General features: G+C 38.9%; 1 protein-coding gene across 1 annotated transcript; it reads left to right on the top strand.

Annotated features, from left to right (window-relative positions):
• Positions 1 to 868: 868 nt before the first annotated feature.
• On the top strand, positions 869 to 13,863 carry CHRNB4 (cholinergic receptor, nicotinic, beta 4 (neuronal)). The gene is made up of 6 exons (XM_009577343.1): positions 869 to 1,073; positions 5,837 to 5,982; positions 7,782 to 7,826; positions 7,952 to 8,061; positions 10,690 to 11,662; positions 13,723 to 13,863. Exons 1-6 carry the CDS (start codon positions 1,019 to 1,021, stop codon positions 13,861 to 13,863), a joined length of 1,470 nt encoding a protein of 489 aa, XP_009575638.1. The 5' UTR covers positions 869 to 1,018.
• Positions 13,864 to 14,301: the final 438 nt, after the last annotated feature.

Genomic DNA, 14,301 nt, shown 5'->3' with positions numbered 1-14,301 from the left:
TGCTGGTAAATCAGGAATGCCTCCATCCCAGCCAGTGGTGTTACTGGGAGATGAGACAAGAGCAGAACTGCATCCTGTGGCCAGCTGAAGCAGAGAAGAACCTCAATATGGAGATAAAAGAGTATTTAGAAGATTAGCACCTTTTTTTTCTATCCAGGGACTTCAGCCTGTCCTACAGTGCTTGCAAAGGGCATGTAAGATCTTCTTTCCCCTTCCTTCTACACAAATCTTCCCATGGCAAGACCCAAAACACATGACATTCTATACTCTGCTGACCCCTCCAGCTGTAAAAGATGACTTCCATAGAATTTCTCTAATGCTCCTCTGGAGTGTCTTTATAGCTATTGCTATTTCTCAACAGGCTGCTTTAGCTTTCTTTTAAAAATCCTGTCAAATGCTAATGAGAACAAATTCTCTGTTCCTCTCCTACTGCTCCCAAAAAGCCTTGTGGAGTTCTAGTATAGAGAAATCACATGTGTGGGCCTTGGAGTGGAAAAGGGTTGGCAGTAGGTAACTTTTTTCTCTTGACACAGAAAATTACCCTCTGCTAGGCTTATAATTTATTGACACGTCTTTCACTAACAGGTCTTATGGCACAAAGTTATATCCAGCTCTTCCCACACAGCTATTCCCACCCATTGTACTTACTAACCAAAAGCCTTCTAAATGTTATCCAGTAACAAGAATTAAGCAGTTGTGTTTTGCAGATCATGTTCCTTAGCTTGCTCTTTCCTTTCCTCTTATTCAACATTATCACATTACGTTCCCTCTTCTTATGTGCTTTTCCTCTTCACAAAGCTCTTTAAACAGCCGCAAAGGGGGAGGGACCACTATGCTCACGAAAACTCCACTTTGCAGAATGCTTCTGCCAGGTCCTACTGTCTGTCTCTTTCCAGGCATTTAATACCTCAAGATTCAGGTTTGCTTTTACATCTCTTCCTTGTGCATCCCTGACAACAGAGCCTATTGCCAGCTGTCTGAATTGAAGAACAGTAATCCACCTCTTCTTTTTATTGCCATGAGGAATACGTACACTCTCTTTCTCTTTGTAGTGGGCTCCTTTTATTTTAACGGTAAGTGATCTTTTCTTTCAGATACATTTTGCAGAACAGCGACAGCTTTCGGGGCTAGGAGGTAGGACTGTGATATAAGCTCACAGACAGTTTGTAACTATCACCTCACTAGGTTGCAGACTTTAAGAAGATGCATGAAATAGATTATTTTAGTGTTGTTTCTGGCTTGTTCGGTATCAGCAAATCCACTACGATGGATATGGACAGACAGTAAGCTGGATATAAAATGACAGGACAGTAGATGACAATGATAATCACTAAATAATATCCCTTTAGATGCTCCCAGGATCACCTGTGATGGCAAAAGTACATATCGTGCTGAGAGTGAAAAAAAAAAAAACATGACATGAAGCACAAGTAAGACAGATCTTATCTCTCTCCAGTTATTGGCTCAAGTTCATATATTTTGCAAAGTTCATACTTCCTAATTGTTTGATTAGTATGTAAATAGTTTAAATTAAGTTGAAATATGCAAATATATGCTAAAAAAAACCCAAACATACATTAAGAACATTTTCTTTAGTCCACCAGGATTTCTTGCATATGTTTTAGCCAACGCACACAGCCCAACAGCAGCATGAAACAGTGCATTTACCATGGGAGCTTCTTTCCATGGAGAGACTCCACTGAAGAGTTCGCAGTGAAACTGGCTGAAATTGAACTGAGACAAAATTCACATCTTTCCCATAATTACCTATTCATCCCACGGTTGTTTTGTTTCTTCAGTCTCTGAAAGGGAACTTTAGAAAACATCTGCTTTGTAACAAATGAAGAGTGAGGGCCTACTTTAGATTCTTAGATTACACACTTTTAAACCCATTAGTATTTCCTTTTTATTTGCATTAATTGCAGTGTAGAAATTAAAATAGTCTTTAAAATACAGTAAATTCACCACTAGTTCCATTGGAACAATAAGCGTTCCAAATTAGCATGCGTTGTTCTAAGAGGTTATATAAATCTTTTTACTCAAGAGTATGCTGAGAAGTAACAACATCATGAAGTAATTTCAGAGAAGATAATGGGATTGTCTTATTGCTGCTTCTCACTTGCTCTTTACTAATTACAGATGGGAATTTGGTATGTCACCATTGTCCGCATAAGTTATTTGTGGGTGAGGAAAGAAAAAAAATGACAACATATGCTACAACATATTATTTCTAAACAATGCTATTTCAACATTTATTAAAATAACTGAAGCCAGGGAAACGGACGAAACATGCCTTATGTTAAATTTTGCAATTTAGACAGTGATAACAGTGCACTTGCCTGTATTTGTCAACATTGCTCCTTATTTTCTTCTGTGGAAATCACTCCAACATATTTGTCATTACACTGAAAATAAACAACATAACACAGGATGACTAGTTATTTAATTTTATATATTTAAATTAGACCATGTAAAAGGGAAAGTTTGCATAGGGGGGTGAATGAAGTCTGTGTTTTTGCTTCTTCTGCTGTAAAACTGGAAGCATCCTGATGCAATTTTTTTTCAATGGTCATACTCCCGCAGAGAAAACAAACTTACTGCAGAATATGTACTGCAAGTTATGTGGCAATTTGCTCTCCTTGTCATGGAGCAGATGTGTAGCGTGTAGCTAAAACAATTTCCCTAGCTCAGGATCCATCCCAATGCATTTTCTCTATTACTGCTTTCAGTACACAAAAACACTCCACCCCCAAATTAGGACTGCTTCATCATTCTTGTTAAAATCCTTTGTCTAAAAGCATCAGTCTACCCTCTGCAACATTTCTGGTGATTACTGCTATTTGGAAAAAAACAGTTTGCGAGGGAAACTGTGCACTTCCATTTCTTCCAACTCTGAGAGGAAAAAGAGGAGTTTCAAATGCATGGCTACCGACACCATGAAATGCATATAAAGATGAACTTGAATACCTGGTAATATTGTTCTCATTAGGTGCCATCTGGTTAATATGTAGATTGGTAATGGAAAATATACTATAAATATTATACAAGAATCACTCATTTTTTCACGTTATTTACAGAGAGATTGAATTTAGCAACCTTTAAGGCAGTGCACTGCTGACATCTAGTGGTGTTTGATACAGGCATGTGAGTCAGATGACAGTAGCCCCTTTGATCTTTATTTCTGATGATTTAAGTTATTTAAAGGTTGGGAAAGGATTGCAATTTTATAAAGAATCGTTCACTACAGGAACGCCTTCCCTAAGAACAGATAATAATTTCTTAAAAGGATTCATTATTTAAGAAATCATTTTTTATAATTAAGTCATGGCCCATCATTCATCTGCATAAAGTTTATTGACAGAGTCAGTACTTCGAAATCTGAGCTGTTCTCATCAGACATGCAGACTTCACAGTATGTTTTGATTTGCAGACCAGACGACTATGATTGCTAAAACCAGGTTTCAGAGAATAGGATTATTATAAATTCAGAATTAGCTTTCTGCAAATATTCTGCAGTTTCTACTTCTTACTCGCTGTTTAGCAAATACTCCATATGCTGGAATATTTACAGAAAAAGATGGTAACAGAGAGAAAACATATTTAACAATTCAAACAAGAATTCACTGTCTTTGTTAGCAGCATTCAGTGACCACTGTATGAAACAAACCAAATGACAATTTATTTATATTTGAATTATAGGCACCTGCTTATGTCACTTACATATCCAACAGCGGGGAATGTTTGTTAAAAAAAAACAAACCAAAACAACAAAATAACAAACAATAAAATAACTTTAACCAAGATTCTCTCTTTAGCTACCACAAGGCTTCTCACCTATCCTTATAAACACGGAACAATTCATTGTTCTGCGTGCGGCCCCATTTTCTTCACAGTATCAAATTTAGCTCTATCTTGATGGCAATACACAAGAAAAAACAGAATCTGGAGCCTAGCAAGGATCAGCATAGCTCTAGCTTGATAAGCCTTTGATTAGGCACGCTTACATTGAGAATAAATGTAATATTAAAATATCACATGGTACTAAAGCTTTTATAATGACTTGCACGGAGATGTGAATCAAAAAACAAACCGATCCGACAAACACAGATGTATTCACCCGAAGTTGTTTTCCCAAATGACTTGGGAAGTATTTGAGAAGCCTATTCTGAAGAACAATGTTATGGTTAAGTATATGTGACAAAATTTGTGCTACCAATGCCACAGCATATGCTGGTCTTAAAAGAATTAAAACAAGCCTGGTGTTTATCTCAACCTTTCCCCAGAGCTTGAGTAAAAGCTGTTCTTAGATGTGAAAAATCCATTCGATGATGTTTCCTTTTACGTCTTCTCCACTTTCTTACTGGTTCAGAAACAAGAAGTTCTTATAGTATTTTTTTAATCTCAGTGGAATTCAGAAGTACCAAGTTTCAAGAGAGACTTGTTCCCCCTAGCAAATTACAGCCCAGTTCACATGGAAACTAGGCACCTTCTAGAAACGCACACAAACTTTGGCTGCTTATGTGATTCTGGCCTTTTGATGGCTGCCCTTCTCTGGATCTCATGGGTATGCTACAACATAAAAAAACAGAACAAATTAATGTACCACAAATTTAAAATACTTGCATGGCCAGTGGTTTTTACTGTGTGGAACTGCTCCGGGGAATAATGAAGTAAGTATGCTGCAGGGACACCATTCTCATTTCTGCAATATCTAGGTTTGAGTTAGGCGCCCTTTCCTATGGAAGCACCGTTCTATCAATTGGATTAGAATCTGTCTTCATTAACACCTGTGTCCATCACTGCCAGCTGTATAACACAACACAGAATTACTCGACATACAGCAGAATCCCTCTGGGTCAATTCTGTTGGCAGGACTTTAGTCATCAGTATTATTACGTGGTCAACAGTGGTTTGAAAAGTCCACTAGAATGGCTTTAAAAAGCACATGCAAGAACATGGGAACAGATGCAGTTACGTCTGGGGTTGTGCTATAAGCTGTTCTGCTCCATGGAGAATGTTCAGGCTTGTTTGATAGTATCCTGCAGATACTATATTTTGCAGTCACTGAACTCCAGCTTTGGCCATCTAAGATTTACAGTATTTGTGCTAGTCCATAAATGAGGTTCTGTTTCCCCATAAAATAAGGCTTCCATACCCTCGCCAGCAACTAAACACCACTTCTACTCTCACGATTCTCTCCCTGATCCCACTGGAGCAGGGGGAGTGAGCGAGTGGCTGCGTGGTGTTTAGTTGCTGGCTAGGGTTAAACCACAACACTCAGGTTTTCAAATAAAATCTTTCTGAAACAGAAACATCAGTAGCTACCAAAGAGCTCCCAATCATTAAAAAACCCTTATGACTCCTGCAGCTCATCCTCTGGTTTTTCCTACACAGATCAGAGTCTTTCAACTTGTACACGTGCCTGCAACTCTGTCTCCTACGACACTAAAGAGAGAAGTCACAGCCGGACTCCCTGCATTTGGACTATTGAAACGTTCTTCCTCTGTTATTAACAGGGTGGTTTGCTCCCAGTTTCTATTTCGGAATGTACTCCCAAAAGTACCTATCAATTTGAGCTTCACATTTTACTGTGAACAAAATGAAAGGGTTCTGATTTATCTGCTTTGATCTATGCTCTGTGAAAGACAGTCAACTTCAGCTGAACAGATACTGGTAAAAGCACCATATCCTTCTGTTCACACAAGCCTACAGTCTTTAGAAAATCAAAAGCCCTCATTATTTCATGAGAAGATGATCTGATGCACAGAAATTCTGTGATCCCTACATCATGTCACTTGGTCTCCCTTCTATAATCCTGTTTCGTGATGTTTTACAGGAAGCACCGCAGCAGATGCTGAAGAAAAGCTAATGAACCACCTACTGAGTCCTGACAGGTACAATAAGTTAATTCGACCAGCTGTCAACTCATCCCAATTGGTATCTATAGAACTGCAGGTTTCCCTGGCACAGCTCATTAGCGTGGTAAGTTCAAATTAGGGTATGCCTTTTAATTCATTACTACCTGCACAGCACTCTAAGTAAAAGTCATCTTGGTATTACTATGTCCCAGTTATTTTGTAGTTTATATAATACTACTCAGTAGGCAGGGCCCATACATGCAATTTACTGGTTTTATACTTCAGAATGCAGCTACAACAGGGAGATCAATCTATGCCTAAGCCATAAAGGACAGCAGCCTGATCTTCATCCAATAAAACTCCATTGATCAAAAAATCAAAATCATTCCACTGATTTCAGTACAGCTACAGTAAGTTACCCCAGGTCAGGATCTATCCTGGACTGTGTACACAATGCTAAACCATCTTCTGCTGCTTGCATCAAAGAAATGTGGTTGAATGGCCTGAAAACAAGGTACGAAGCCAGCTCAAAATCTCATGGCATATCAGGCATATCAGCAAAGAGTAGTGAAATGTTGTAAAGAAAAAGATATGTTAGTTCTGGCTGGAATAGCTTAACATGGTTAAAACAATCCTCATGTAAGCAATTCTTCATATTCAATAAAAATTACTTCAGTGGGTCTGAAAGACATTTTCACTCACAAGGTTAGCATGTGTTTAACAGTTCCTCCAAGGTACAAATACACACCTCAGTGCCAAGAGAGGTTTAGCATTAACTTCAGTGGGAACAAGGTCCAGCACATAAGTGGGAATAATTTCCTGAATCAGGGCTTTCAACTCTGCTGCTCTCTCCCTGGATGAAAAAGAGGATACAGATGACTGCCTCCCTGCCAGAATTTGTGTATGGGCCAGTGACTGGACTGCTGCAAACTTTAAGAGACCTATATAATTTATGTTCTGAAATTCGTAAGTAAAAGAGAGAGACACTGATGGAACATAAGGGAAACTGTACAAACAGATGAGCTTTCATACACACATGCAGGCTGGTTTATACAGGATATACTGTCACGTATATCAGATGACTCTGGGACAAGTGCTCCCTCTCTCCTGGAGAATTCCACCTGGACACAGACATGCCTCCTCACACAGTGCACTGCCACCACTAGCACAGTGTCCTCCCAGACACTTTTATGCAGTTTCTGGGCATAAAAAGCGAGGTGTCTTGCCCCCACAGGCCCCAGCGATCAACAGTCTAAACAGAGTAGATGAATAGCACAGCTCAGTCCCTATCCCTCTCTATCCTCACTCTCCAAGCAGAAAGCAAAATTAGGCATCTTACAGGCTCTAACAATCTCAAGCATCTTCAAGATCAGAGAATTAACTTGTTTTCCTGCAGAAATCCTCCTGACTCTTCGACCTCCTACCTTGTCCCTTCAGTAGAGCCCCAGCCACACAGATCTGCTGCAGAGAGACTTCTCTTCTCCAGACAGACAGCAGTTCCATGAAGCAGAGCCTGCCAGCTGAGAGCTTATATGGCAAACCTTACATAAACCTCACACAAGTTAATCTAGGCCTTCCTGGTGGTCAAATGTGCCTTCTGTTTCAAATCAAATCCACAGGGGGGAAGAAAAAATTTTAAAAATCAGCTCCGCAGGGTGGTGGTAATTGTTCCCAAATAGCCACTCCAGTCACAACAGTCCTTGTAAAAGCCACTTGGAGCTCTGCACTTGTGGCGTTACTATTTATCAGCATGTGCACAAGACTGGCCATCTTACCAGCAGAGAAATGCCCGTCTTGAAATACACTAGACAAAATCATGCTGCGCAGTTGGAAATACCCTCAAAAGCCCACTGAATAAATCTTATAACCGCAATAAAGTGAAACATTTTAGAGGACAACTTTCTTCTCTCTTTTTCCCTGCAGAATGAACGGGAGCAGATCATGACTACGAACGTCTGGCTGAACCAGGTAACCAAACCCACAGAGGCATGCTCTTGCAAACCACAAATGCGACTACTTTCACTTCATCACAGTGATTGTTTTGTTAGTGCTGGTCTGATACTCCCATCACTACTGTACAATTCTTCTCTTAGGAGTGGATTGATTATCGTTTGGCTTGGAAGCCCTCCGACTACGAAGGAATAAATAAGCTGAGAATACCTGCAAAACATATCTGGTTGCCAGACATTGTGCTTTACAATAAGTAAGTAAAACTTCTGTAGTTTATGCAGACAGTGAAGAAAATTTTAACCATGTATCAAGAAACAAGTATCAGAACCAATGAAGTAGGTCTGATAAAATTCTAAAACTGAATTTTGTAACTTTTAGCCAGTATCAAGTGTATCTGAATGGGGTACTGGCCTCAAAGATAATTTTAGTAAAATCAGGGCTCTGGTTAAAGAAATTCAAGCAGACCTGGAGCATGTCTGCAGTGAGAGCTGTTACAACACCAGAGGATCCATGACAAGGCTCACAATTGAGACACAGATATATATCAAACTAGATTATATGGAAAGCATGAATTGTAAGTACAAGCACAGCCAAATTATGTTCTATTTTCATAAAGCATTAAAAAATCAATTATAAGAATACATAATAAATCTGTCAACGTTTGACCCTGTTGCTTTACAGTACTGAGAAAAATAAAAGCTTGGTGCTAGACCATGCTTCAGTTCTTTCAAACAAACAGCTAACTGCTATTTTGGGGTTTTTTTGTTTTTAAGTCTCTAGCCAAGCCTTGAAGTGGATGATATCAAAACTTACACTTTCATGATACTTCGAAAACCAATGAATTCATGAACACATGATGGTTTATGAACATATACAGATGGGAAACCTAGGAAGTTTATATATAACTGAGTTAAGTCCCTGGAATCCTACTACCAGAAATCAGATTTAAGAAATACTTAAAACTACTGTATTAGTCACAAAATAATTCAGTCAGTGGATTAGAATGTACTCTGCCTGGTCAAATCTTGTTCTGGTAAATTATGCCCCCATCCTCTGCTTCTTCCTTCCTTACTCCCCAAATGATGCCATTTAATGGATTGTAAGAACGGAAAGAAACAGTTTTAAAATGCTTCTTAAATGTACAGGAACAAGCTTTTAGCCTCCCCATATTGGACTCTTACATTAGTACAAGGCTTCAAATTAAAATTTCACATAAAGGACAACACCCTGTAACTTTCTGCTGCTGAAGCAGTGTTTCATAGCCATCAGTCAGTTCAAGAAGGTGCTAAGGAAAACACAAAGAGCATCCCCATGCCCCACAGCTCTGTTCATACGTAGACTGTGCACAGGACTGCAGAGGGCACTGAGACAGCACCAGCAGCCCTGCCTCTGTCCCACAGCTGAGCCAGGGGCAGCCAGCAGAAGAACCTACATATTCTCAGCCCAGGAGTCTACCCCAGTAAATTGTATGGCGTAACAGTAAATCTAACTCAGGGAGAACAGCTACACATGTGCCAAGCCTTGGATACTCGTAGCACTTCCCTGCTTAGAAAAAAAATCAACCTTAGCACTGAAATAGCTCTATTTTCCGTGATGTCAACAAACAAGTGATTCATCAGACTTTTTATTAACTCTTAAGGAGCACATTTCCACCCAAATAAAAGGGTGCTACTTAACCATAGTCAGTTGAACTTCATTCGTTTACACTTGCAGTGAGTTTGGTCTTATATTTTTGCAGATAACATACTGTCTTTAGGTTATGCACATTTCTTTACATAGATATTTGTCTATGAAAAGGAAGGCATGTGGGATGTGTCTAGTCCAGACTCTTCTTTGCAGTCTAACAAAGTGGCTAACCCAGTTTTTAATAAAAGCAATTGATCGACGTAGGAACAAACTTTTGAGTTTTCTCATCTGTCAAGAAAGACAGTCAGTAACAGTTGTTCCTTCCTACTGTTACACTTTCCTTTGGAAGCCCGATTGGCCGAGTTTGAAAGGTGTTGCATAGCACACTTGAGAAGATGCAGTGAATACACTCAGAAACACTAAATTTCAATATTTATCAGCAATTGACCACATTTCTACCTCAGGATACTTCATAGGTTAAACTGCCCTAAGCTGTTTGCCTAGAAACATTGGACAGGAGAAGATACTGACTACTGACTGATAATGATCTTCTCCCTGAATTACAGGGCCCATCATAACACAGAAGACTCTCCTGGTGGAAGTTTGGCAGTTGGAGGAGATATAAAGCCAAGATTATTTGTGGGCACTAAGAACACTGTGGCTTGTCTGTTCTGGTTTTGTAATAAGTAAACATTAACTGTAGTGATGCAATAAATTATAAACCATATAATTACATTTCCTCTGCCTACACTCTCCCTGCATTTCTAACTAACAGTGCTCATCCTTATTTCCTCATCCAAGTCATTTAGGAGTGTTGCTGTGTGCTCTTAGCAGTGGCTGTATTCCAGGTCAAAGGTACCTCCATTTTCATGCTGGATGATCTAATATTTACTCAGCCTTCAGAGACGTTGTAAGCCTTAATTACTTTAACAAACTTTTACAATATACTTTTGAGTTTTTTGGATGAAACAGAGATGAATATTTATTATTGAATAATAATTTTATAAAATAATTTTTGTAAGTATTGGACCAAATATCAGTTCTCCGACTGGGAGAAATGCATACCTTAATCTCCCTATCAAGTTATAGCTCCCTACAACATAGATTTCAAAATCAAAATATTACTAAACTTTGATTCTAGAAACAACTGAGGCCCACAAGACCAAGAATGTCAGAGCTCTTCTGCTTTGAACTATGTTTTTCCTCTTAATGTTTCATTATCTTCTCTCCTTTGTCTTTCCTCTTGATTCATTAGTGCGGATGGCACATACGAAGTTTCGCTATACACAAATGCAATTGTAAAGAATAATGGAAGCATTCGCTGGTTGCCACCAGCCATTTACAAGAGTGCCTGCAAGATTGAAGTTAAGCATTTCCCATTTGATCAACAAAACTGCACATTAAAGTTCCGGTCTTGGACATACGATCATACAGAAATCGATATGGTGCTTAAAACTTCCATGGCAAGCATGGACGACTTTACGCCAAGTGGAGAGTGGGACATTGTAGCACTCCCAGGAAGAAGGACTGTAAATCCTTTGGACCCCAATTATGTCGATGTGACATATGACTTCATTATTAAAAGGAAACCTCTTTTTTATACCATTAATCTTATCATTCCCTGTGTGCTAATTACATCCTTAGCCATCCTGGTGTTCTACTTGCCTTCAGACTGTGGTGAAAAAATGACCTTATGCATATCTGTGTTGCTTGCATTGACTGTGTTCTTGCTGCTGATCTCCAAAATTGTCCCTCCAACATCTCTAGATGTTCCACTGATTGGAAAGTATCTCATGTTTACAATGGTACTAGTGACCTTCTCAATAGTTACCAGTGTCTGTGTACTCAATGTCCACCATAGATCTCCAAGTACTCACACTATGCCCCCTTGGGTAAAGCTGGTTTTCCTTGAAAGACTCCCAGCCTATCTGTTCATGAAGCGTCCAGAAAATAATTCTCCACGGCAAAAGCTGTGCAACTGCAAAAAGACAAAAGCAGAGAATCCTTGTATGGACCCAGCCGACTTCTACAAGAACCCTACCTATTTTTTGAATACAGCCTCTGCCAAAAAATATGATATGAAAACCACTGAGACTCTTGACAATGTCAGCAGTCATCGAGATTTTAGGTTAAGAACAGGCATGAAATTTTCTCCTGAAGTCCAAGAAGCAATTGATGGAGTCAGTTTTATAGCAGAGCACATGAAAAGTGATGACAATGACCAGAGCGTAAGTAAAAATGAGAAATCATCCCGGTCTTTCCAAACTTCATCTCCTGTCCTCCTGTAACACACTGTTCTTCAGAAAGCATATTTGAAATCCCTAGCTATTCTAAAGTTTTTAGAGAGATTCTAGCTATAGCTTATAAGAGGAAATAATTTTTGCTGTTAGAAGAACTTAACGAATAGCAATCTGGTAAATGCCAATACTCTCCTGGAAAGTAACATGGCTATTTCTACAAAGAGAGAATGTTGATTGCCCAGTAAGTCATGAAACACCCTTGAAAAAGCTGTGTTGTCACATTCAAGTAGTGTTTGGCAGGGGAAAAAAATACTATTCAGTTCCAGGTCAGAAAAAGAATATTTTTCCCCATTGTATTCAGTAAGACTGTGACTCAACCCATGGCCAGGCCATGTTAACCAGAAACAACCTACCTGCAGCTCAAGCATTCATTTACCTAACTGGGAATAGAAGGAGGATTTAGTAAAATTGGTAAAATGCCTTTGCAAACACCCGCTCCGGGCTAAGATATCTGTCCATATGTGGCAAACACAGTGGGTAGGATCGAAATCCTAATGCCAGCAGAGCTGACACTTCTTTCATTTGAGTTAAATCAGACTTGTTGTTGGCTATGAGAAGTACTTTATCCAGGACGCATTTAAGCAGTACTGCTGCTGCCCTATTCACCTGCCCTACTCATGTGCTACTAGCTAGCACACTAAAGCTGATATAAATACACTGTGAATAATGCTTGGAAAAACTCGGATGGTTCAGAGTTTTGTTTTGACAAGCACCCATGGTTAGGAAAAATCATCCTCATACCTACCAGTGTCCTCTCGCTGACCCAGATCCCAGTTGCTGTGCTCTCCCTCCCTCAGCCAAGCAGATTAAATAAAGTCTGGTTTCTGATCTTGCAGAAGTCCCTTGAGGAACATGCCACTGAGTAGCTCATGTTTTCTATTAGCTGAAATTACTGTCAATATAAATAAAGAAGATCAGCTATTAACATTAGACATGAGCTTGTAAACATTGAAACTGACTGAACAGAAGCAGACTTCATAGAGCAGAAAAAAAGTTTTCTAATAGCTCAGAAATTCTTGCAAGAATGTGTTGCATACTAAAGGATCTACAAAGCCTCCACTTGATATTAAGAACAATTTTCAAGGGTATTTTATACATTAAAAATTAATTGAATGCTTTTCACACAGGGTCCTCTGATGTTACGTATCACTTTTCTAGATTCATAATTTTAATCTCTGCTTTCTTCCTTCATTATCATGGTCTGATAACAACTGTTCATGTACATTTACTATAGTCTGATTTCAGAAGTGCACAATTCCCATTAGCAGCAGTGGAAATTAAAAGTGTGCACTGAAGGAAAAACACTTAATGTTCTAATATAAGATATGAGATAACTGACAAGCATGGTAAAGTCATTGAGGTGAGGATGTCCCACTTGTAACTAGAATCAATGAAAGAGGAAAAAATAATCATTCCTGAGATGCAAATGAAGATTGATATATTCTCCCTTTACAATAATAGCCTGACAGTCACTTCAGTTTGAGAACAGAATCTAAGGCCATGACTTTCACAGACAACATATGCAAGGCAAAAAGGGGTTTTAATAAAAGCAACAGTATTAATATGCATTAAAACCCTTGATTAAGATGACTGCTGATAAGAAAAGAACTCTGAAGCTAACCTTGTTTAACAGCAGTAAACACTATCTATTTTTGTCCACTGAGATTAATAGCATCTGCAAACTAAAATTAAGAAAAAAATTCCTTAATTGGATTATACTGTGGGTCCTTCCAGACTGGCTTCCACCAGGCGGCCACGCTCAGTACCTGATGCATCGAAGACAGCTAAGAAATATTTACAGTATTTTTCTCCACTGCCCAGAATAGTTGTAGGAGAAAAATCTCTTCCTAAGCCTAAAGTCAGTTTATTCCCTGAACCTTGAGATTTGTTTCCTCATATTTTCATAAACAAAAAACTCGGCATTTGCAAGAGGAAGAGCAAAAGAATATGATGAATTGCTAATACCTTTAACTGGCTTTTTCTTTCAGGTCATTGAAGATTGGAAGTATGTTGCCATGGTAGTGGACAGGCTGTTTCTCTGGATATTCGTCCTTGTTTGTGTCCTGGGGACTGCTGGATTATTTCTGCAGCCACTTTTTCAAAACCACACGGCTGCCATGAACCCTTAGTTGTCATTTAGAGTTGTCAATACCTACATAAATGCTGGGTCTCATTCTGCTCTCAGTTTCCCTCTGTTAAGTCCACAGAAATGCCAAATGAGTTGCTCTTACATCAGATTTAGAGTAGGGAAATGGAAAGTAGAACTTGACTTCTTGTGATAGGGGAAAAAAAAAACCCAAACAGAAAACTATTCTTTTTCCCAATGAGTTCAGTATTTCACCCTTTTTTCAATCATTTGAAGTCTGAACATTACAGAGAAAGCCGTTTACTATACAATATGCTATCCTGGCTCACAAGGATTATTATCAAAAAAGTATTTTACATACATTGCCTCAGGAAAGACATTTTGTTTCCTTAGAATACTACAATTTCCCTATTACAAAGAAGGTATTGCTATGACATTTCTTTCCTTCAAATGCATCAAAACTATTTGTGTCTGATTTATA

Source organism: Fulmarus glacialis, unplaced genomic scaffold (genome assembly GCF_000690835.1).
Source record: "Fulmarus glacialis isolate BGI_N327 unplaced genomic scaffold, ASM69083v1 scaffold2735, whole genome shotgun sequence".
NCBI classification, from domain to species: domain Eukaryota; kingdom Metazoa; phylum Chordata; class Aves; order Procellariiformes; family Procellariidae; genus Fulmarus; species Fulmarus glacialis.
Note: the sequence above shows the minus strand (reverse complement) of the source record. Positions and strands in the feature narration are given on the sequence as shown.

Excerpts from the sequence above, each read along its gene's own strand:
- CHRNB4 (XM_009577343.1), top strand. The coding sequence starts at position 1,019 with ATGAGGAATACGTACACTCTCTTTCTCTTTGTAGTGGGCTCCTTTTAT. Across the intron at positions 7,827-7,951 it reads CGAACGTCTGGCTGAACCAG|GAGTGGATTGATTATCGTTT; the intron begins GTAACCAAACCC and ends TTCTTCTCTTAG. Across the intron at positions 8,062-10,689 it reads GACATTGTGCTTTACAATAA|TGCGGATGGCACATACGAAG; the intron begins GTAAGTAAAACT and ends TTGATTCATTAG.